At 36.4% G+C, this 25,553-nt stretch overlaps 1 protein-coding gene across 1 annotated transcript; it reads right to left on the bottom strand.

Moving 5' to 3' along the window:
- Window positions 1-24,806, bottom strand: LOC121877315 (molybdenum cofactor biosynthesis protein 1-like). The gene is given in 13 exon segments (XM_042383000.1): window positions 1-884; window positions 887-1,054; window positions 1,057-1,155; window positions 1,158-1,685; window positions 3,711-3,758; window positions 6,677-6,762; window positions 6,916-7,061; window positions 7,327-7,432; window positions 11,014-11,132; window positions 13,805-14,028; window positions 16,486-16,653; window positions 18,339-18,462; window positions 24,506-24,806. Coding segments are annotated over 13 exon segments (2,088 nt in total). The 5' UTR covers window positions 24,626-24,806; the 3' UTR covers window positions 1-732.
- Between the last annotated feature and the right edge of the window lie 747 nt (window positions 24,807-25,553).

The following is a 25,553-nucleotide window of genomic DNA, read 5'->3' as shown; positions in this document are numbered from 1 at the left end:
CGTGTTTCTCGTAAGGCTTTCGTTAATCAAAGTTTTGTCCGTTAATCAAACTAAAAATCCTTATGGGAGCTAATTCGTTAACTGAAATTTCAAGTATTGGACCGTTCGTTAATCGAGGGACCGCTGTATATAACTCACATTACTGTAATTCTTGTAAGATAGTGATTAATTTGAGTATATAAGCATCCCATAGTTTCACTAGACATAAAAAAAAATTAAATTAACTTATTACAGGTTTACCCTTAGGACAATTATTTCTTTTACTTTTTTCACAATATATATTTAGGATGGTGTGTGCATGTAAATGAGTAAAAATAAATGAAGAAAGTTAAATATACCTTCCCGAAAATATGAGTTAAAAAACTTGTACGCATCAAATGTACTACACTAAACTAAAATTGTTATCTCATGTGCAAATTATGTGATGTTTATACTCAAATTATTCACTATCTTACAAGGATTCCAGCAATGCAAGTTATATTCTCATACGTCTAGTCAGCTACATTTTATAAGGTAAAAACTTTATGCCTAAAACTACCTTCGCCTAGGCTGGGAGGGAGGGAGGGAGTAGTGCCCCCTCATAATTTTGTCCGGACTAAAGGAGGTGCCGGACCATCAGTTCCAGGATAATTGGTGGTGTACCTGTACAAAATATAAGAATATACTCCAGAAGACTTATAAACAATATCAGTAATAACAACAATATAATACAAAATAATATCTAGCTCTTGTTCACGAGGATACTATCCTAGTGAAATTTCTCTTGCCACCTGTTTTGGAGACAAGGCATATATCTGATATTGTAATATTATGGGTGACAGCCTTACACATATCATACACTGTAAGGGCTGCCACAGAAGCTGCAGTCAAAGCTTCCATCTTCACCCTGTCCGTCCTGCAGTAACAACTTTGGCTGTAATTATAATGAGGTGACATTCCTGTCCACTTTCCATTTCTTCCAGCAACTCTAGCGATATTTCAACATGATCAAGTGGAAGTGGGTGACATAATGGAATTAATTCCCAGGTTCTTTTAGCTGCCATGATACCAGCTTTTGAGCCATCCCCAGGACATCACCCTTCTTCATTATTTCCTTAACTAAACCAAAGGCCTTACTACCAAGGGATACCTCTGCTCTTGCCACAGCCTGACGAATGCATTCTTTTGACTAACATCTACCATCTGAGCTTCACCTGCTACATTTACATGACTTAGATTAACAGAATTATCTTTTTCATTCTTACTTGAATGGCTTGCACCTAGAAATTCACTGGGGTTTATTTGAGCATGTGAACTACAAGACTTTTTATCTATTGAAATATTTTTATACTGTATATTAACATCTTTAATTTCTCTCTCCTGAGAATATTCTCCAAAGTTTTCCCAAAAAACATTATTGTGATCCACAACACCTCTGTCCTCAAAAGAGGAACTTTTGCATGAAGTGTTTTCATCCTTTTGGTTGAAATCCTGGGATACATCTTGATGTATAGAATTATTTTTTTCACAATATTTCCCATGTCTCTTACAGGAAAATTTGCTTTTGTGATATGTTGGAAGTTTTGGGGCCGATTCTTTAAGTGTTGCTGTAGTGGTGTGAATGGAGAAAACTTGAAGAGGTCTTGGTACTGCAAGATTTGAGATGTACCAAGAAGACTGTACTGCATTTGAGTACAATCCTAGACCTGTAACAGAGTTCTATGAGAAAATGGCAAGTTCAAAATACATATTTATGCATACTACTGTACTGGAAAAAGAAAACTTGAAAATCCTATTCTAGGCAGGGGAAGAATCAAGTGACTTATGATATGCACTCTAACAGAACACTTTCTGACAGCCTGCCATGACCAGGGGCTGAATACATTCTGAGACAAAGACACTGTCCTAAATGGAACAGTAGTAAGAATTCATAAAAAAACTATTTGCATTGTGACTCAAAAGTTAGTGAGAGTAAAACCATAACCTTGATCACAGTGCTTCAAAAAGAGTTCTAAAGGCTACTGGGACAAATCTTTAAGTTGATTAAAATGACTTTGAAACCCTGATCATAAACTTGGGTCTCTGAAATTTGATCATCTCAATTTCCTTGTCTACAAGGAAACTCATCCAGGGAAGAGAGATGGATTCAATTCATCTGATTCTTCTCACTGACGATAATAGTTTTCAGCAATCAATTTTTTGTTTCATGATTATAAAAAGGATAGAGATGGCTATATGTTAGGAGAACCAACTTACATAACAAATGTTAAGTAATCATATGAATAAAAAGAAGATTAACTTTAAGAACTTCTCAATACCCACAAAATTTATTAAGAATTGTCACTCTGATGGCAAAGCTCATTGTACTAACAAGGAAATAAATAGTTATACAGAAAAGCCTTACTGGAAAGACTATGGTTAATGTTTGGGTAAATATCTGAGAATTCTTCAAATTTTTAATTACTGTACATTACAATACAATACAGTATACTGAACTGTAGTAATGAAAAAGGTTGGGATTAAAAAATATATACATTATATAATAGATGAATATCCATTAGCCTCCCATACAGAGTAATGTATGGCAAAATGTTACTCAAGTACAAGTAAAGGTATCAAAATGTCAATGTAAAAAAGTAGCTCAGATTTTCCAGTAATTGCTTTATATCATTATTTATAGTCTTTATACATTTAGTACATTCACCCTAGGCTGAAGTAGGTTTTACTGTATCATGTGTCTGAGGTGTCTCCATAGATGTAAGTGTAAGATTAATGGAATTAATCTTGATTTAGCAAACTAGCTCCCTAAATCGAGTGAAAAATAACGAAAAATATGCCTTCCGCTAAATCGAGAATTCGTTATATCAGTTCGTTAAATCAAGAGTATACTGTACCCTGGTTTATTCATTAATCAGTTGTCTAAGTGTACCAGTAGCCAAATTGAGCCATCTTGTATCACTCAAAGATAGTAAATAACATTGTTAGGAAGGTATCTTTATATCAAATACTAGTGTGTTATAGTGACCCCTGTTGTAGCTTATTTGCTGAAAGCTCTCACACAAACGCATATCGAGTAAATAACCTCCTCATACAGTTTATCCTTTTATTTTCAAGTCATATTACAAATTACATACAGTATTGTATTTTTTCTCTATTACTAAAGATGTTATATTAATCATGATGAACCATAAACTGTAAGAGGCCAATCATATGAGAATATAATACTAAATCAATAAATAAATAAACCTGATGAATGTGGCAACACCTAATCAGCCCCAACCTGCTTACATACTCAAGTGTCATAGTTCTCAGGAGGCCTATAGCAAATCTTATTAGACAACTGTACAGAATTCAGTAAGTGTGGTTCATTTCACAAGTTTTTTTTTATTAACCTTCCTCATTTCTTAAAACATGTACTGTACGTGTAATTTGCTTGTTTTCTAAGTATTTCTGGTGACCAGAGTACAACCTCAGATTCTGAAAAAAACCAAATTCCGATATATTGATGTCCAATTTATCCGGTTTTACTGTATATGGTCTTTTTTCTGGACATGACAGGACTACTTTTACCAGAACTGGTGGGTGATTTATGGGTTATTAGAGCATGTTCTCAGAACACAGAGCCAAAAAATTAACGAGAGTCTATTATAGTCATTACAAATTACAACAAAATGCATCAAGGAAATGATAATCTAAGTACATACTATGTGATGTCTCCCTCAGTCACCCACCAATTAGAATCATAGGTCGATTCTTCAGCTTAGCCAGATTTTGCATACCTGTAAGTAAACATTATTGTACATGAGTGCCATACAATTATTAATAAAATTTATTTTGCATGCAACTATACTATATCAATAATTTTTCCACTGTACACAATTTTCTTTTGAACTCCAACAATCCACTTTTGTTTCAGCCATTTCTGATATTTCATTCTCACAAAAATTTCACATTTTATCCAGTTTTCTTAGGTTCCCAGTCATATTTTTTTTATGTATCTAGTCAAATCTCATAGACACATACAAAATCTTGAAAGGGATGGAAAATGTAAACCCAGGCCATTTTTCTGATGTCACATGTCACCAACACTAGAGGACACAACTTCAAGCTCACCAAGCTGTAAGGCTGGATGAATATAAGGAAATACTTGACTTCTTCACACAGGGTGGTAGACCTGTGGAACAGTCTACCAGCTAAAGCTGTGGAATCCAAAATAGTACTGGGCTTCAAAACAGCCCTTGACAAGACTATCAAGAACAATCGAGGGATGCTACACAAGCCACTGGCCTTCTTCTCTTGGCATGGCCACCTGGAGAAGGTTAAAACTTTAAGAGTTTGAGAGCGGAGCATTTTAAGAATGTCATGGAGTGAGATTTAGAGGGTATATGGTAGAAAGGTGACTGCAGAGTTGGTAACTATCATCAAGGGATGGAAAGTATGCTTGGAAGTCAAAATGGAACTCAATAGATAGCATAGAACCTCCTACCTTAGCTTAAGGCAGTGACACATGGACTTGAAATGAATAAGAATAATCTGAGATGAGTTACCTGATAGCTTCATTTGGAGTATCCAAAAAGGAAGTGGTAAGAAACAGTGAAATGCATGGGGAATTTAGAATGGTACAGAATGCAAAGGATATAAAATGTGGAGTGGCGGAATGGGTCAAGAGAGATTTGCTGAGATGGCATGGACATGTGAGAAGGCTACAAGAGAAGAAGATAGTAAAAAGGTTGTGTAGGAGGAATGTAGGAGGAGGGGCATTGAGTACAGGGCTACTGACCATATCATAATAGGAAAATGTAGAACAATACACTATAAAGAGAACAGAGGAGAGAATAAGAGGAGAGAAAAGGCAAAGGAGATACAAAGTGATGAGGCAACCTGAAGGGTCTTCTGTCAAAGCCACATCCTCCTTCCCAACAGGGGATTTCCCTGAAGGCATCACAGACAAGAGAGAAAAAGTGGTAAATGTACCTATTGTAGGAATACAGTACTTCTGTACTTTTATAAAGATATACAGTCCTTGCATAAGAATCCAATACCATTAGTCAGTGACTATGCATGACGATACAGTTAAGAGGTAGAGCACACAAGAGTCTTGATAATTCACAAAATAAATTTGTGTTCTTGAATTCGTGGGTACCGGTACCTCAATTACTTCCTCTTTTTTTTAAATTTCATGGTCAAAAATTCATAATTCACGGCCAAACGCCGACTGTCGCAGTGTTTGTTTAAATAAGAAACTATAAAAGCTGTGGAAATGACATTTCATTGTAATTTGCCTTGAAAATAAAGAAAATATAATATGGATATCACTTCAATGCAACAATGTGACTTAGAAAGAATGAAAATATAATATCAAACTATAAAATAAGACAAATTAAAAGTAGTACTGTACAGGTATCCCTCAAGATACAGCCGTTCGAGATAAAAAAAAAATTTTTCAATTTCCTAAATTACCACCCCCTTTTTCGTGTTATGAAAGCTTCCCCTGCATATATAAGTTTGGGTCCCGGCAAAAATTAAAATCACGTGCCCCCAGGAGTCAGCTAAGGCAGCCACATCCCTAAGCGCTCTCCTTACCAGGCTGAGGTAGGAGTTATTTTATGATTATTTTTCAACTCATAACTTTGGGGATACAGTAAGTCCTCGATATAGGCAAGTTCAGCATATGCGAATTCACTCATATAAGAGACCCTATTCCTACCAGGAATTCAATTAATGCGAGCAAAATTCAGCCTTATGCGAGATGTCCCACTCCCTGATACAGTTCCAACACTGATGACTACAGTAGCCACTCAAACACCATCACCCACTATATAAAACCTCTATCACCACCTCCATCATCTCATCTACCCAAGCTGATGTATCTGCTTTTATTGTTAAGTACACTGTACTGTACACTTGCTTCATCTAATATTATAAAAATAACATTGTATTGATTTGTTTTTGGTTTATTTGTCTTGAAAATGGGTCTGGAACATTTTTTTTTTGGGTTATGGAATGCATCTTATCTTTTTCCATTTTACTCGGTATTCGCTATAAATGCGATTTTGATTTATGCGAGGGTTTTCAAGGCGCATCCTATATATCAAGGACTTACTGTATAAATATACTTTTTTTTTCATTCAGTTACATGCACACACAATCCTACATACAGAATGTTAAAAAATTCTAAATAAGAAACTTATTATAAGGTAACGAATAATTCAGAATTCTAGATAAGTCAGACAGCCTCAAGCCCCATATAGTCTGACTTAGCGAGGTCTTGCTGTATTTTGTATAAATTTATTGATTTTATGTCTATTTATAAATGATTTGAGTTATTTAGACAATATTTAATTATTAGAGCAGCAGGATATAAAACTTGTTGAGGCTCTTCAGGGGCTCAGGGACAACATGTTTTTCCCTATAAGTTATTAATATTAATATACGACCGATCACTTATCGGTGGGTTTTTGAGATCCGTAACCTCGATTATAATGGTCATTGCCTGTACAGTACATAGAAAGGACCTATTTCCTATGAGATGACTAAATGTGCCATATGCTATCACAAAATTTTCCTTTCCTTAGCATACTGATTCCAAATTCTAGGAAAAACTTCTGTTAGGTTATTGATGACCACCAGCTTTACTGAGCTAATAATAAATTATATATTCTGATTTACTCTAAGACATATATCACTGAATATATACCTGCATGTTGCCTCTTTTTTCTACCAACAGCAACTCCAATAACATCCAGCAGTTCTTCATCAGTACATCCATCACGCATAACATCCCTAATATAAAGAAAAGAAATAATCCACTATCAAAATAGAACATTATGAAATACTGTACTGAATATTAATTCATATTACACATATAATGACATCCTAGAGCAAGTAACTACAATAATACTTCATCATTATTCTAAATGAAATAAAAATATTTACCTTAGTGATACCTCAGATGACCCAAAAAGGCAGACTTTAAGATTACCATCAGCTGTCAACCGCACTCTGTTACAGGAACCACAAAAGTTTTCTGACATGGAAGTAATGAAGCCAATTTGTCCCACAAAGCCAGGAACTTTATATGCCTGTTGATAAGAGAAAAATGCTCTGTAGTAGAATACTTATACATAATAGACTTGAGCCGTACACCTTAGAACTTAACAGTTTATCTCTCTGAGGTCACTTCCCTTAATATCTTATTTCCTAGTACAGTATTGTACACTAGGCCAGTCCAATCTTATGATATTCAGAAAGTGTAGGTGTCCAATAATTGAATGTACTACTGACTTTCATTCTATACTATCCCCTCAGATATATAGACAAAACAATTTATTCAAGATATATTTGTACCTTGGATGTATCATTTGACTTGTCAGACACCTTCATAAGACCAGGGTAAACCTGGGTAATCTTCTTCAACATCTCCGAGTAACTCACCATCTTCTTGTCCATCCACCTGAAATATTGTAACTTTAAAAAAAAGGAAGTCATATAGGAACTTAATAGTAATATCTCCATTAACCGGAATCCCTCTTAACTGGAACTGAAATTTCGAGGGCACATTTTCTGGAAAATTCTGAGAACATTTTCCCAGTACAGTACATGGAAAATTCCAAGGATAAAGGATATATTTTTCGGGGTCAAGGGATGAAAATCAGGCGCATTTTCTGGAAATTCCAAGAAAATTTTTCCGGTACCAGGAAAATTCCAGGGATGGGCGATATTTTCCAGGTTCGAGAGATGATGTAATGCGCAATTTCTGGAACTTCCGAGAACATTTTTCTGTTACCAAGAAAAATTTTGGGATGAGGGATTTTTTCCGGCTTTGAGAGAGTAACCTCGTTACTCAGAAATCTCTCATTCCCGGAAGTGCTCTGCACCAATTGTTCCAGCTAACGGAGATATCACCGTATGAAAATGGTAAGCCAGCAGGAGTTGGTCAAGTGTGCCAGCATTAATGTGAAGGCTGTAAGGCAAATAACCCATATCACATCTAATCTAGCTTACAGGGTAACCTCCCCTTTTCTCCTCCTTCATAGTTCTCCATTTCTGTATTCATCAGGATAACCAGAGTAACAAGTGCAGTGTTTAAAAAAAAAAAATTCTAGTGTTGGTATTACCAATTTTGCACTTGAAACTACAGTACTGTATGTGATAATCAAGATACAGTACTTACATGTTTTACTGAAATTCTATATATTGCCACATTAAACCTTTCCATGGAATGTGGTAACTAAGAAAGTGGAAAACAATCAAATGCAAATAGGGAGACAGATAAACTGATAGCTTGAGGTGCAGATAGATTACCGGTAGGCAAAAACTTATTTATCTAATTAACACTCATGGGTTTGAGTAGGCGCTCTCCCGCAGACGCTCAAGGTCTAGCCTGTTACCTCACCGATCTTGACGGCACCAAATGAGAGATAATTGTACGTAATGAGTAATAGCAAGCTTGCTATTTGAGATAAAAAGGTGGGATTTGTAGCATTACCATTGTAAAAAATTATCTACACACACTTTTATATAAGTAATCGATAAAATAATTATTTCTTTATGTAAGCGTGAATAGAACACAAAATTTTTGTTTACGCTTAATGAAAATGTTGATACATCACATTATACCATCGTTATTTCATGTCATTGAAATATGATCCTTATTCCATTATAAAGCGTACATATTCAGGAAAAAATATTTATAGAGGAAAGTTATGAAAAACTAATACAGTAGAACGTCGATTTAAAGCAATTCAATTTAAGATTATTGTTTTAAAGCGACACCCTAATTAGGGACAATGTTTTAATTTAAAGTGAATCTTTCCTATTTTGCGCGAGTCAATCTGGCACATCATATTTTAAAATTCGCGCCTAATGTTATTCTGGGCCGCGCTCTACACTGTCCTAAGGGCAAAGCTGTACTGTACATGAACTCAAAATAATGTACTAAATGATTACTAAAATTTTTGTCTAGTGCAAACTATAGCATGATTATATTCAAATTAATCACTATCCTACAAGAATTCCACCAATGTAAATTATATTCTCCCCGGTCACTTCTGTCAAACATATCACCCCCCCCCCATCTTCCCAGCCAGGGTTTGGTGGTCTTAGGGTTTAAGTTTTTAACTTATATAATATCACAGTCTAAAGTTAGGAGAAAATAATTTGCATTGTTAGAATCCTTGCAAGACGGCGAATAATTTGAATATGAACGTCATATATTTTGCACAAGATAAAAGCCACTTCCTTAATAAAATTAATTAGAACATGTCAGTTCAGTGACATTTTATAAGAGAAAAACTTAGTCACTCTACGGACAGACATATAAGTAAGCACTAGACCTTGGCATCAACTGTCAAACATATCACCTCACCTCACCCCCCCCCCATCTACCAATCAGCTGATCGCTAGTAAACACACTATTTCACGTCCCATAATTTTAGCTGTGTTGATTTATGAGTGTTTTTTTTAACATAATACAGTACTACAAAAAAACAATGTTTTGTTTATTCTAGGAGATGGGCTGAGGTGCATCTGGGTAGACTCTGTCTTTTTAGTAATTTGTGTTTCTCTCAAGTACCAAACTAAATTATTCCATTGAAACAACACTTCGATTTAGTGCAAATTCGGTTTAAAGTGACCTCTCTTGGGCGTATTTAGGTGTTATATCGACGTTCTACTATAGTGATATCTCCATTAGGTGGAACAATTGGTGCAGAGCACTTCCGGGAATGAGAGATTTCCGGGTAGCAGACGAATCTCTCAAAACCAGAAAAAAAATCCCTCATCCCTGGAATTTTTCTTGGTAAAGGAAAAATTTTCTCGGAAGTTCCATAAATTGCCCATTACATCATCTCTCAAACACGGAAAAATATCCCTCATCCCCGGAATTTTTACGGAAAAATTTTCTCGGATTTTCCAGAAAATGTGCCAGAATTTCATCTTTCAAACCCAGAAAAAATTTCCCCATCCCCGGAATTTTCCTGATTCCGGGAAAATTTTCTCAGAATTTTCCGGAAAATGTGATCCCAGGAAAATCGTTGCAAGTTGAGAATTTTTCTGGGAAATTCCAGCTTTGGGAAAGATTTTCCGCGAAAATTTCAATTCCAGCTATCAGAGAGTTCGGTTTGAGGGATTCCGACTAACGGAGATATTACTGTATTTCGCTGAAGATGCATCAGGAGGCACCACACTATCACCACGAGGTGCAATCTCCTTGCACTTTTATGTTTTCCCATCCTTTCACCCTCGCCAGCAACACGAGGCATGGTTCAAAACTCTCACAAAACATTTATGAATAAATGAAATCCCTGTGATGCACGAGAAATAGGCACATGCTGCACAAAATGCGTGGGAAATGTGAGTCAACATTATATCCAGGGCCTTTTAAATACAAAGGTGACCTTGGAGAGCTGTCTACATACCGTAGTTGTCAGATCATGCTGACATTGCCAAATGTGTGTCTTGCCTATCTAGCATTCATACACAAACATAAAATTATTTCATTTAAATTGTTTACTTCATATGCAAATTTGCATATGAAAACCCCATGAGTGTTAAAGAGTTCTCTCTTTGGATACAATCTTACCCAAGTCCCATTCAGTACTTTGCTCTGAGAAAGGTTTAGTGTCTTCTGTCTCTACCTTTGGAAGTAGCACATAGTGATCCTAATCTTAGCCAGTGTTACCTTATCATAGATTTATATTTTCTCTTTTTTTTTATCCATTATTTTATCTTTGTTTCTATCTAATTTTACTATGTTCCACATACGGCATGTTCTGAGGTGACCTGTTTTCCAGGCATTCATATTTCAAAATGCAAACTAAGGTAATTTATGATTGTGTTTGTAGCAGTAGATAACAGTTTTCTGGACATGACTTCATAACTTTTATACATCATCAAACTCAAACATATAAAGAAGTTGGTAATAATTAAACATCATATACAAAAGGGTTAACTGTATTCATAATTACTGACCATGAAAGATTCTTTTTGATCTAATGTCAGAATATACCTAAAATAATTTTATTATTTACTCACTTGTTTCCATCAAATGGCATGTACTCTATGTAGCGCACATCAATGTCTTTATGCCGGGTAAGTTCTACAAAATCAGTTAATTCTTCCTCATTTTTCCCTCATATTTATAAACAATTAATCTGGAAAAAAATATCTTGTGAGCAATTGAAATATGATTTTCACTAATCAACAATAATGGTAAAACATATACCGGTATGCAAACCCATAAAATTATGTGAGATAATAAGGTCTGTCACACACTGATAAACAATTTCTCACAGTAAATGAGAGCTTGTACACATTACACTGCTCCAGCACAAATCCAGACTTGAAAACAAGTTTTTGGAAAAACTTTGAAGCACTGGTGTACATCCTATAGGCTGGGAATCTTGAGGCCCACCTTGGGGCCCAATGACTGAGGATGCATTGAAAACCAACTTTTAAGTTCTGGCCAGAGCCAGAACAGGTTGGAAATGAAAAAACTTCTGACCAGAATTAGAACTGGCCTGGAGTTGAAAAATAAAGTTCCAGCTAGAATCATCGGTTGGAACCGATTTAATTATTTCACCCACCTCTGTTATTCTTCACAATATTTTGTTGAACAACACAGCCATGTTTGGCCATTCAATTAGTGTTATTATCCATCCTTTGATGTGATATAATGAAAATTCTGTATAATTTTTAAACAAACATAAAATAATGCTTTTATCCTGCTTGGGGCTGTTAATTTTCATGAATACTCCAAAGTTTACACCTAGACTTAGAATTATGTACCACATTGAAAGATAATTCCTGTTTGATCCATCAATACACCTTACACAGGTCTTATTCATGACTGTGGATACCGCTACTAGATGTGTCTTTTGTTAATCTTTCTTCATTTTTTTATTAAGGTCCTCGCTTAACGTTGGATTTACCAAAGCATGACATTATATGAAACAAAGTTAAGCGGATCAATTTTTCCCATAAGAAATAGATAAAATATGGGAGTTACGTTCCTGAGCCTCCTTTTGCCCCATGAAATACATTTCATATACAGTACATAAATTCAAAACTCCTTGTGTGATGCCTGGTGAGGTGCTTGTATGCATTATAGTCACATTCATTGAGATTTTATAAGAGATAAACTCAAAATTCCTCTACTTGACAGATAAATAAATACCACTAGGTAACCTTGGTTATTAAGGCTGGCGCCAGCTGTCATAATACATCACCTCTCCCTCTGCACTTCCGATAAGATTGAAGGTGGTTTAGGCTTAAAGTTTTCATCTTATAAAATGGTACAGACTAAAGTTAGTAGAATATAAACTGCATTGCTAGACTCCTTGCAAGACAGCGAATAATATGAATATAGACATCATATATTTTGCACAAGAGATAAAATTTTTAGTCCCTTAAATACACTTAAGTACTGTACAGTACATGTTTTTTAAACTTATTTTTCAGTAGATATAGTACCGTAACTTTCTTCATTTAGTTTTACTTATTTACATGCACACACCATCCTAAATACATATTGTGAAAAAAGGTAAAAGAAGTCCGTGATTTAATTCAAATGACGTTTGTACCGAGTCACCGACGTTAAACGATTTTTGGTCTCTAAAGTTTAACAACGTAGTCATCAAACAACGTTACAAGGCGACGTTAAGCGAGGTTTACTGTATTGTAATTTTTCTTCTACAAAACTAAATAACAAAATTTTTTTCCTTTATCATTTACAGGTATTTTCATTACAGATCTGAGCTTTGAAATTAATGAATGTTTTTCATATAAGGCAACAGATACGTTGTCGAAGTGTCCCACTGCAATGTTTCGTTGGATGTCAGAGAAGAATGTTGTCAGTGACTGGCATTGACTGCAGAATAATTGTACAGTATTATTCATATGCTCAGTTCCTTTGTTCCTTATATTTGTAAGTGTGGTAAGTGATGAAATTAGAGGTTATACAGTGATCCCTCGGTTAACTAGAATCTTCCAGTTAACGTAATTACCTATAAGATTCTTCACTTCGTTAACGTAAAAACTTCGTTAACGTAAAAAATTTTGATTAACGAATTCTTACTTAGTTTTTCCCTAACATGTTGCTGCATTTGGCTGCTCACCAGCCAAAGTATTAGTCCGCCAATACAGTAATCGGTTCTAGGGCTTAAATTCGTACTATTTTAGTAAATATCAAGAAGGTTGTACTATTCAATAATTTTAAAAGTTTTATATTAATTTTTTTAGTCATTTTAACAATTATTGAACATAATTGAAGCACAGGAAACTAGTTTTTACACCAAACAGACACTCAACACACCAAGCTTGGCGTCAGTTTGTTTACCAGTTCAGAGGAAGGAATATCTTGTTTGAGACTCTTCAACATAAATGCTTTTTTTCTGTTTCCAGTCAAATTATTGGTCATTTTGAAATATATTTTACATATTGATAATATACAGTGCAGTGCAGTGTTGATTTAAAGAAAATAATCTTGAATTACACCAGGTGAACTAAAATTTTATGGGTGAAATGGCGCATGGGGTGACTTCTCTTCCAGCTTACTTATTATGAGCTTGAATAAGCCAATCTGTGTAAGTGTAACATGCTGGCTGTTGCTTTGAACAGTTGGCTCTCCCTGCTGATAAGGACTCCATAATAGTAACTTTTTTAATGCATTCTTATTATCTAGATTCAAAATCCGCATTCTCTTCTCATTGGATTTACAAAATTCACAAAAATGACCAAACTGAGCATAAACTACTCAGAAACCAATGAATTTACAGAAAATTTTCAGGTCTGCAGAAATAATAAATAAACATATTTGCAGTCATACCTTTACTGGGGAGTACCCTAAGTCAAGGGCAACATTGATCCCATCCATTACCCTTTCCCATCCACGACGTCGTGTTATAAGTTCAAACTTCTGAGGTATGAGGGTATCTAGAGACACATTCAGATGTGTAAGTCCTGCACTCTGAAGTTCTGCCAAACGTCTTTTCAATAACAGCCCATTTGTTGTTATGCCTAATTGCTTGATGCCAAGATTAGACAATGACTCTGTAAAACAATACCAAGACTAGAATTTTTTTAAATAATAAAGGCTAAAAAAAATCATTGTAAAATAATACAGTATCGACTAAAAATTTATTCTGTAAAACAGCATCATGGCCAGACAGAGATTGTATTCAATATTACAAAATCAGAAATTGACTCTAAAATAATACCAAGACAAGGTAAAAAAGTTTCTGTAAATTCATGAACTGTTAATATTCATAGGCTAGACTTAAAATATATAATAATATTCATATACAATATATGAGTTACCAACAAGAGATAATTGTGCAGAGAAAATGTGAAGTGATGGAGGCAGAATGAAAGGATAGATTGATTATACGCAATGCTTTGTACAAAATGGGAAGATTTATCTGGTATGAGTACCTGTGAAACACCTGAAATCATTAAAAACAATTGTGTCACCGGCATCACTGCAGCAAGTGTGAAATACTATACTGTACCTGGCATCATAATGAACAATTATGTTATATTAGGCTAAGCACCTATACAGTACTTAGGGTCACCTTGAATAACTACAAGATATATGGTACCATCATGAGAATTTGCTTGGCAACAGGGTGTTACCATACAATCTGACTGGTACCTGGTGTCCTTACAATCACTTGTGACACTCATGTGCCATTAAAGAGGATTTTTAAGATATCTGGGATCCTTGTATGCAACACTGATACAGGTGTTTTACGGGATTAGCCCACCTGGGCAGAAGTCACTGACCCATATTATGGCCTGGGGGATAAAAATATAGTAGTAATAATAATAATAATAATAATAATAATAATAATAATAATAATAATAATAATAATAATAATAATACAGTGGTCCCTCGGTTAACGAACACAAATCGTTCCAGAGTAGTTCGTTAACCGAAAATTTCGTTAACTGAATCTATTATTTCAATGGGATATTGGGTAATTGGTTCCAACTCACAGAAAAAGTATACTGTACATACAAAGTACTGTATACCGGTACTAGAATTAACAAAACATTAAATATAAACTAAATACAGTACTGTACTGTACTGTATACTGTATAATAAAAAATAAAAAACAACAGAATACAGTACAGTACTGTATTTTAACTTACTGTACTTTGAGGTGTGTATGTCGTATTCCCGGCAGCTTTGTTTACATATCAATCAGCTGATTGTAGAGTGCATTGGTTCTAATGCCTTCTTCATGTTTCATAATAATTTCTACACTAAATTTCAGAATGACCAATAATTTTAATGTAAAAATGCAAAAATATTCAAGAGACCAACAAACTGGATGTTCACTCCACTGTAAACAAAGTTAAACTGAGAAGTGTTGTTGGGTGATTCAGTCAGCTGATGGGCACACAAAAACTGTTCCCTGTACTGTCTATATTATCAATATGTTAACTAAATTTCAGAATGACCAATAAATTTAATATAATAAATGCAGAAATATTCAAGAGCACAACTTTCTTGATATTTACTCCACTGGAAACGAATGTAAACATAGAACTGATTACTGTATTACGACTGGCCGATCAGCTGATGTGCACAACAAAACGTGTTTGTCGTAAGGATTTCGTTAATCGAACTGAAAATCCTTATGAGAGCTAATTCCTTAACCGAAATTTCGTTAATCGAACCGTTCGTTAACCGAGGGACCACTGTAATAATAATTAATAATAATAATTAATAAAAATAAACAAAAATTATAATAAAAAATAAAAATTAAATAATAATAATAATACGCATAACCATAAAAAATAAAAAATAAATCAAGAGTGAGAATTGATATACAGTATGTATGTTGTGTTGTCAATGGTAAGAGAAACAATTGAGACCCTGCAATTGTGTTTAAATGAGGCAGAAAGTCAGATCAGCAACTTGGGACATGGTCACAATTTTGGATGCCATATGGCAGCAGGGTCTACCATTAGACAACACAATATGTTTCCAATATCTTCCCAGGCGGTAGTACCTCCCTGTTTGATAGCTGCCTACAAAAGGCAAAAAGCAAGTATAAAATCAATTACTGTATGACACCAAATCAAGACACCTATCACCACTGTAAATGCCAACAAGATACAGTACGTATATCGTTTACTATGAGTAGTCATGGCACAACTTGAGTCAACACTATGAGTGAATCATTCATGGGAGTTTGTTAAAGGCAGAGGGAAATTTTGTTGCTCCGAACAGCAGGACAAGTCATAGTGAGTTTAGGAACCTCATAGGCAAAAAGCATTACCAAATTTGTGTTATAATGCCCAAAACTGTTTTTATGAATGCGCGACCTTGACCAACCTCTATGACTTGACTTTGAGTTTGACATTTTACTGAAGTGCCCACAGAAGAACTAACTGACAATATTGTTTGGACAAGTTTGTATATATAAATAGACAGATAACATAGTGGTGAATCCAGGCCCATCCTTTATGAAGTATTTTTTTGTACAGTCTAGTGCTTACCAATTATGTATGCCAAGTCCCTCCTGACCATAGGTTCACCTCCAGTCAACCTGACCTTGTCCACACCTTCTGATATAAATAAACTTGCTATTCGTATAATTTCTTCTGAGGTAAGAAGATGTTCTCTTGGTGTCAGACTCACTCCTTCTTCTGGCATACAGTACTGGCCTAAGGATATACAGTACATTATAAAATAGCTTAGACCATGAAACCTAGCAATTACAAATTGCAAAAATGTACTAATGTGTTACATGCTGTTTGACTTACCAAGTGATGACCAAGCATTTATTTGCTCGCCTGAAATTCAGATTACACTATGAGCAAAGCATCAAACATATAAATACATACTGGTACTGTATGTGCCATGATATGCTTAAGTTAGTTTTACTGAAAAAAATGTACAGTAGTTTAGAAATAATTACAGTGTACACAGTAGTGATATCACGCTTGTCAGATCTCAAAGCTTCAGAGTTGCGGTTGCAGTTGTCAGGAAGTCACAACGGCAAGGTTGAGATTGTTTGGTTTAACTTTAAACTTGGATTAATGCTGTAACCTGTGTGAACTTGTCAACTTATGTTCCTATGATTTTCCCTGTGAAAATGCCATAATTTTGACCAACATATTACTGTACTTTAGTGTACTCAAATGTACAGTACTAAGCTAAGGGACTAAACATTTTTTCTCTAGTGCAAACTATGAGATGTTTATACTCAAATTAATTGTTATCTTAAAAGGATTCCTGCAATGCAAGTTACATTCTGTTGAGTAAAATCTCTGACAATTTATATGAGAAAAACTAAGCCAAAACCAAATTCATCCTGTAAAATCCTGATCACCGCCATCTCGCCTCCCCTGCTGGCTGGGAGGATGGGGGATGGGGTGTTCACAGCCAGCAAGAGGAGATTAGTTGTCGGTGGAGGGGAGGAGTGGTGCAGGTCAGGGACTTCGGATTATACAAGACAGGAATTAAGTTTTTCTCTTATAAAATGTCACTGACTTGAATTGGCAGAATATATACAGTATTGCATTGCTGGAATTCTTGCAAGATGTGGATTGATTTGAGTATAAACATCCCATAGTTTGCACTAGACATACATTAAAGTAGTCAGGTTTAGCCCAAATGGGAAAAAAAAACAAGAGGTTTATGGTCATCAGATTGTCCAATACTACTACTTTTTTACACACCATGTATGAAAAAGGTCATAAATGGTCACCTGTAATTAAGCAAGTTACTCAAGATTTATCACCGTAAAGATCTAAAAACATTGTAGCCCATTGTTCATAAAAGCAGCACAGTGGTTGGAGGGCCCCACTGCCCATGAATTTCTTTGCTCTCAACCCTCATTTGAGATTGTTTCACAACCGTGACAACCGCGTGGGTTTGTGCAGTGGAGGTTATCATAATCCTATGCAGTTGCAAAGCTCGGACATCACTAGTACTGTACAGTGTACACAGTAAGGTCATTTGTATGTTTATTGTTGTTTTTTTTAACATCACTTAACATTGTTCTCTTGGACAAACTTTACTCCCCTGAATGACTCTTCAGGTAAATATTAGGTACAGTAGTTCTCCTTCATTCTGCTCACATACAGCACCGCTCCTATCTTAAATGAAAACATCTATTTCTCATATGACTGTTTTGGGGATTTGGTTATGACTAGGAGAAGATGCTGCTGCAACTGGCCTCTTATTTCAAAAGGTTATAAAGATTTGATCTGGAAGTATAACTTAGGGTTACCCACAAAAGTTATGATAAAAAAAAACTTGATATTTTATGTGCATGATGGGAGATATTTTATACATCTTCTTTCACCTGGAAAATATTATATTTACAGTATAATACTGTACTTACATCTGAGATTGCATTTTTCAGTGAGAGAAATCCTAAGGTATGAATGTTCTCGACCAAAGGAGTCTGTCAGGAATGCAGAAAATGGAAGAGGCTCACGGGACCTGAGAGTCTCTAATCGTGATACCTGAAACACAGATGTTCTAACATTATTAAAGCTTCAGTACTAAATATGCATAAATTTAATGATTTGTATGGCTTAAGAACCGAAGCCTCTCTACTAAGACAGCTCAATATTCCTGGTACTTTTAATTTATAAATCACTGTGATAAAACATTGCTAATATTATTTTCCTTGTCATAAATAATCTTCAGCATTTTCACCCACGGAAATTCTGCTACTCAAGCCAAATAGAATAATTTGAAGGTCTCCCTGATCTTTCAGCACTACTGTATCTGGTATGATGATACAGTCCTATATTTTGTAATGCTTGAAGTGAAACAAGATTGATCATCGTCATTATGATCTCAAATTCTGTTTCATTGGCAATGATATATATTTGATGAACCAGTCAGTGGGTGGGGAAGAGTTGACAAACTTGGTGGTGAATAAATAATAATAATAATAAATCATAGTAAATAAAATTTATAATAAAAAAATGCAAAATTAAAATAAAATAAAATAATAATAACAACAACACTGTAATAATAATAATAATATTGTAATAGTAATAATAATAATAATAATAATAATCAAAATAATAATCATAATAATAATAATAATAATAATAAATACAAAATTAAAAAGATCAAAGATGAGAAACAAAAATATATGTGTATGTATGCAATTGTGTGTAAATGAGACAGAAAGTCAGGGCTCAGATTCACTAACACTGCTGTGATAGGAAGGTCGTAACTGCCAGGAGATCTGAAGTCCATACGAACTACAGTAAGAGTGATTCACTAACAGTTCATAACTTAGTTGTGGCGGTCGTACGAACTCTGGCATTAGTTCTTAAAATGTCAATAGGTGGCGGTGGTGTGTCTCCTCTTGGCCAATCACTGCGACTGATACATAACTGAGTAGGAGACGTAAGCCAATCATGTCATAGCAAAATTAGACCTCGCAAGGTGCACCTGTGATCCTGACATCACTCCTTATTTGAACACAGAAAACTACACCAACACAGTAAACTCTGAAAACAAGAATAAGGTAAGTCATTTATAGTTTTAGGATTTTTATAAGTTAGGTAAGGTTTTTAAAGGTTTCTTTGATGTTCTTTATAGTATTTTACCCCATATTTTTCCTCTTCTTCAAAGCCCTGCCCACTTTGAGCAACCAATATTGTTGGTAATTATAAGTAACAAAACATTATCATGTACTGTACACTGCTAAAACATTCATCAAATATCTCTCATGTTGTATCATACTACCAGATATGGTACATTTTACACCTCTAAATCGGTTAAAAGTGCTTGTTTCTTAGCATTTTCTAATGTCGTTTGTGTTAGCAAAATTTCTCAGAAAATCTCCTGGTCACCTAACCTATTGTATTACACCAGAAATGCCTCAGATGAACAGGAACCAAGATTAAGTTAGGTAAAGTTTCCTACTCCTGATTATCTGTGGTTAAAACCTTGGCAGCCTTACAAAACCTAATTTTGGTCTTCAATCATCTTAGTTTACATTGACTGTCATGACAGTCTTGATACACTTAGTTATTTTAATCATGTATTTATAGGCAACATCACTCTCTGAAAACCCATATACAGTACTGTACTCAGATAATCAATATTTCAACAACCAGTGATTTCCAGCGGGTGTTTATAGAAGAAAAGTTGCTTAGAATTACCATTAGTATTGTTGTGCTTGACCTGGGTGTTAATACGAAAAAATACCAGTTGCTGTTGCACTCAGTCGTCTTCCCAAAAAATTGCTTTACTTTTTTATCTTATCCTCTTCACCACTGATAGGCTCGTTAACCGCTTGGGCGATCGGTTACGTTGCTGTCACGCACTGTTGGTAAGTACTGGGTATGCACCAGCTCCTGAATGTACCTGAACTTGCTCCAGTGTTGGTCAAGTCTGGTCTTGAAAGAACTCACACTCGGTGCCGTCACAACACTCTCTGGCAGATTGTTTTGAGAGTTCACAACTGTCACTCCAAAAAAGTTTACCCTTACAGTTTTCTGGACTTGCGGCTTCTTCAATCTTGAGCTGTGAACCCTTGTGGGGCGAGCGTCCGCCAGCTCCAAGTAAGGGCACTCGACTGAGTAGTGCCCCTTGAGATGCTTATACACCTCAATTAGATCGGCCCTTGCCCGTCTGTAGTATAAGCTCGGCAGTTCAACCTCCAATCTCTCAGGTAGTTGAGGTGCTGCAGTGCAGGCACCAGTCTGGTGCCCTCCTTTGAACATTTTCAACCAACTGACAGTCCTAAGTATAACTCGGGGACCAGACGGGGTGGCAGTACTCCAGATGGGGAAGCACATCACTCTTGAAGATCGCTACGAAGGATGGACCGTCCAGATATCTGAACGACCTTCTTATAAGACCCAATAATGTATTTGCCTGATTTACATTCTTCTCACAATGGCCCGAGAACTTCAGCTCATTGTCAACATACACACCTATGTCCTTCTCACATTCAGTCTTAAATAGTGCAGTTTATTCATCCCGTTGGGACATATGATACGCCTCCTTACCGTTGGTACGCCCCAGGTGCATCCTCATACACTTCGTGACATTGAATCTCAGCAGTCACTTCTTTGACCATTCTTGGAGCCCACAGAGGTCCTTCTGCAGCTCTTCACAGTCCACTTGGTTCTTGATTTCCTGAAATAACTTGGTATCATTGGCAAACATTTGTATGGAAGAGTGTACAACGTCAGGCATGTCATTTATGAAACAAACAAACAACAGCGGGCAAATACACTGCTCTGTGGTACCCCGCTTGTGACAGGTACAGATGATGATTTCATGCCATTAATCACCACACACTGCTTGCGGTCATGTAGAAAGTCTTCTATCAACGCTAGGACATTTCCCCGAATTCTGTAACCTTCTAGTTTATTTTCAGAGTTTCTAAAAAAAGAGTAGCAGGGTTATTCAAGTCATTTGGGATGATCTCGTTTCTCCAGTCGATGTCGCCATAGATAAGGTCCCCCATGATAAGGAGGTGGCTAGGGTTGAGCATCGCTGCATTGTCTATTAAGGCTCTTAAGTTCCTTTGATTTAGTGGGCCACAGTTTGGGGAACTGTAGATACACCAGACAATAAGTAAGTCCCCTCCCTTTAATTTAATTTTACACCACTTGGACACTTCAAAAACATCCTCTCCCTGTACCCTCGCCTGGCTTTAAATAATGGTAATTATTGACCACTGACCCACAGCTAATTTTTCATAGAAAACGTTTATAAAAATGTCACAATTTCACTGTGCTTTATAGTGGACACTGTCATAGTTTGTGCAAATGTGTTAAAAAATGGTTATTTCTAAATTAAAACTAACCTAACCTTAGTTGATATGAAAAACAAGCAGCAGAAGCATTGTTAGAAGACCTCACCAACCTAACCAAACAACCCTTCCTAACCTTACCTAACTTTCTAGCCGGACCCACTGGAATATTAAGAGAAGAATTTACTATGATCTGATGTAATTTAACATTTTTTGCAGTCGTGAGAGCAGCCGTCCATACCAAACGGTTCTTAAGCATACACTGAGGATCAGCGTTGATTAAGCCAGGGTGGCAGAGCGTTTTGAACTATGTCAATATTATTGGCTGTTAACATCCTGGGATGAGACGTCACCACCGCATTACCACCGAGAAGACAAAGTAGTGCGCATCTAGGTGCCTCATTATCTATCAAATGAAGCATTGGCACAAGAAATGATTATAACGGGATGAAGAAACTGCACTAGTTGAGACTGTGTGAGAAGGACCTAGGTGTGTATGTTGACAATGAGCTGAAGTTCTCGGGCCATTGTGAGAAGAAGGTAAATCAGGCAAATAAATTATTGGGTCTTATAAGAAGGTCGTTCAGTAGATGGTCCGTCCCTCGTAACGATCTTCAGGAGTGATGTGCTTCCCCATCTGGAGTACTGTCACCCCATCTGGTCTCCGAGATATGCTAGGGACTGTCAGTTGGTTGAAAATGTTCAAAGGAGGGCCACCAGACTGGTGCCTGCACTTCGGCACCTCAACTACCTTGAGAGATTGGAGCGCTTGAACTTGCCTAGCTTATATGACAGACGGGCAAGGGGCGACCTAGTTGAGGTGTATAAGCATCTCAGGGGGCACTACTTAGTTGAGTGTCCTTCCTTGGAGCTGGCGAATGCTCGCCCCACAAGGGGTCACAGCTCAAGATTGAAGAAGCCGCAAGTCCAGAAAACCGTGAGGGCAAACTTTTTCGGAGTGAGGGTTGTAAACTCTTGGAACAATCTACCAGAGAGTGTTGTGACGGTACCGAGTGTGAGCTCTTTCAAGAGAAGACTTGACCAACACTGGAGCGGGTTCAGGTACATTCAGGAGCCGGTGCATGCCCAGTATTTGCCAACAGTGCATGACAGAGACGTGACCGATCGCCCAGGCGGCTAGCGAGCCGATCTTTTGGTGAAGAATATAAATGAAAAGAGACGTGACCGATTGCCCAAGCGGCTAACAAGCCAATCAGTGGCGAAGAGGATAAAATGAAAAAAATGAATATCAGAATTCACTGATGAAAATAAAGTTAGGAAAATAAAAAGCAAAACAAATAACTCGTCTGCAGGTCAATTGTCGGTAAAATTGAAGATTACAGCAACCAAAGAATCTGATAAAAAAATGTTACCTAACCTAACCAAACCAAACCTATTATAATATAAGAAAATTATCATAGAAAAAATAGTTCTATCGATTGAATGAAGTGAATTTCCCGAATTCTGTGGTTGCTGTTTACTGCAATGTTACCCAGTTGTCAATATTGACCTAAAAATTGAATATTTCGACAAGTAATTTCCGACAGATGTTTATAGAAGAAAAGTTGCTGAGAACTGCATAAGGTATTGTTGTGCGTGACTTGGGTGTTAACACAAAAAAATACCAAAAGTTGTCGTATCGTTTTTATTACTTACTATCATTCAAAGAACATTTGGTTAATATTCATCCATTGGCTGTCCGCAGGTTCCTGCCATGTTGACTTGAGGCTATACTCGCTTTGAGACACTTGTCTTCTCCTTTCCTCCTCCTCCTTGTAGGTTAGTTTAGGTTAGGTAGGTCGGTTACTTTGGTATGAGAACAGATTTTGGAGTGTTTTTTGATGTTTCACTCAAATCTGACCTCCATTCTGGTATCATTTTACTTAAGGACATAGTGTGCCCGGAAGTTATAAACTACCAAAACATTTAGATCTCGCTATTCTGAGCATTTTGAACCCCATATATACATGGCGGAAATGGATAATAGTGACAATTGAATTTCATTGATTTTTGAATTTTTCAGTTTTTGTCTTCGTGAGATGTTAACGGCGCATCCCACATGCACAATATTGACTGATGTCATCCAGTATCGATATCATCACGCAAATTTTTTTCGGTCAATCACATTTGATTTTTTTCAAAGGAAGCATCCTGGGTACGAATTTAATTTAATTGACCAGTCTCACAATGGCCATGGTGGAGGTTGGTTGTCATTTATGCTCCTACGATTACTTTAAGTTTATTGCCGAGGTTTACGAGAAAGACGATCATTCTATCCAATTCTTACGTATCCCTGGTACTTCCACTTCTAACTAAAGTATTCTACTTTCAGACACGGCACCCCCAAAGTTTTTAACTACCAAAAATTTTAGGTTAATTTAAGCTAGGCCTACCGGGGGTCTGGAGGCAGAGACCCCAGCTAGGGGTTACAATAAGTTAGGTTAGATTTTGTTCGGTTAAATGACTCGTTTTCTCCCCCGAAGGCAGGGTGGGGGCCAAGACGAGCAATTTCCGCTAAAAAATGAAGGTCAGATTTGAGTAAAACACACCAAATAAACCTATTCTCGTACCAAAACCTGAGGACAGCCAATAGACGAAAAAATTTTGGAAAAAATTAACGAAATGGAACAACTTGTAACGCAACATTCCTTCTTAATTTTCCAGAGTTGATTGACACCACTATGTAAAGACATTGACCAACTTTACAGTATTCTGTTTATGCATTGTTGGTACATTATACAACACACATGTAATTAAAATGTTTATCAGCTTACTTTCCGTGGCGCCACAGCTTCAGGTCTGGTGTAAGCTCTCAACAAGTGGCGAGTCTGCAGAAGGGGTTGTATATTCCTTGAGGTGAGGGTACTGAGGGATAAAGAGGACAGTGTGGCCATCGCAGAGTGAGTGTAGGAGGAGCAGTATCAGGTAAAAGGCTGACGCAGCATTACTGATACAGCATCACAGTAGATTATTCATTGTTGTATTATATCAGCTGGTCACGATTATTCCACGGGCCATGGTCGACCTTGGGAGCCTCCTGAAACTCGAAAACAAACAGGTGATAAAAAAAATATATTTATTTTCATGTTTTACCGGTAAATTTCTAATTGTGTGTGGTTCTTAAAGTTTCATATCATTGTTTTACTTTTTCATTGTAAGGACATTACAAAAATATGCAACCGGTCAGTAAGCAGTGGAGTCCTATACTCAAGAAGGGTGACCGTCACTCCATGAATAATTATAAACCAGTGAACCTGACCAGCATAGTGTATAAAGTATTAGAGAGCATGGTGGAACATCTACTACGAAACAACCTTGTAAAGGACTGCCACATTGTTTTATGTGGAACGCTCTTGCTTAACACAATTACTCAAGGTCCAGTTTGGGCTCAAATTCTAAAACGGGAAAATATCGACAATACAGTACTGTGTATACTAGATTTGGTTAATTTATAGTATCACACCGGTCTTTATTTAGATATTAAAAATAGATTTTTCCTTTGTATTTTGATGAGTTTCGAACGAATTTTATATTCATTTCCACCGGAAACCACGTGTTTTTTAGACCTCCCCCCCCTACCGAGCTTCATAAAAGAAAAAGTTGGATTTCTGTTTTAGAATAAATATTGTAGTGGATTCCTCCCCTACAAACACTGTTTGTCGCTGAGTAGCCGACCCCGCGAATTCCCCAGTGTATGCCTCGTGGTCTTGGTCAACCAGTGCCGCCATACATCACGGAGCAGGGGTCAACTACTATGCCACGCCTACCCCCCGCCATATAAGACCTGACCTCGTGGTGACCTGTCTCTTTTCTACCTACACC

The sequence above is a fragment of the Homarus americanus genome, unplaced genomic scaffold (genome assembly GCF_018991925.1).
Source record: "Homarus americanus isolate GMGI-L3 unplaced genomic scaffold, GMGI_Hamer_2.0 scaffold367, whole genome shotgun sequence".
NCBI lineage: Eukaryota > Metazoa > Arthropoda > Malacostraca > Decapoda > Nephropidae > Homarus > Homarus americanus.
The sequence above is the reverse complement of the archived record's forward strand: the minus strand, read 5'-3'. Positions and strand labels throughout refer to the sequence as shown.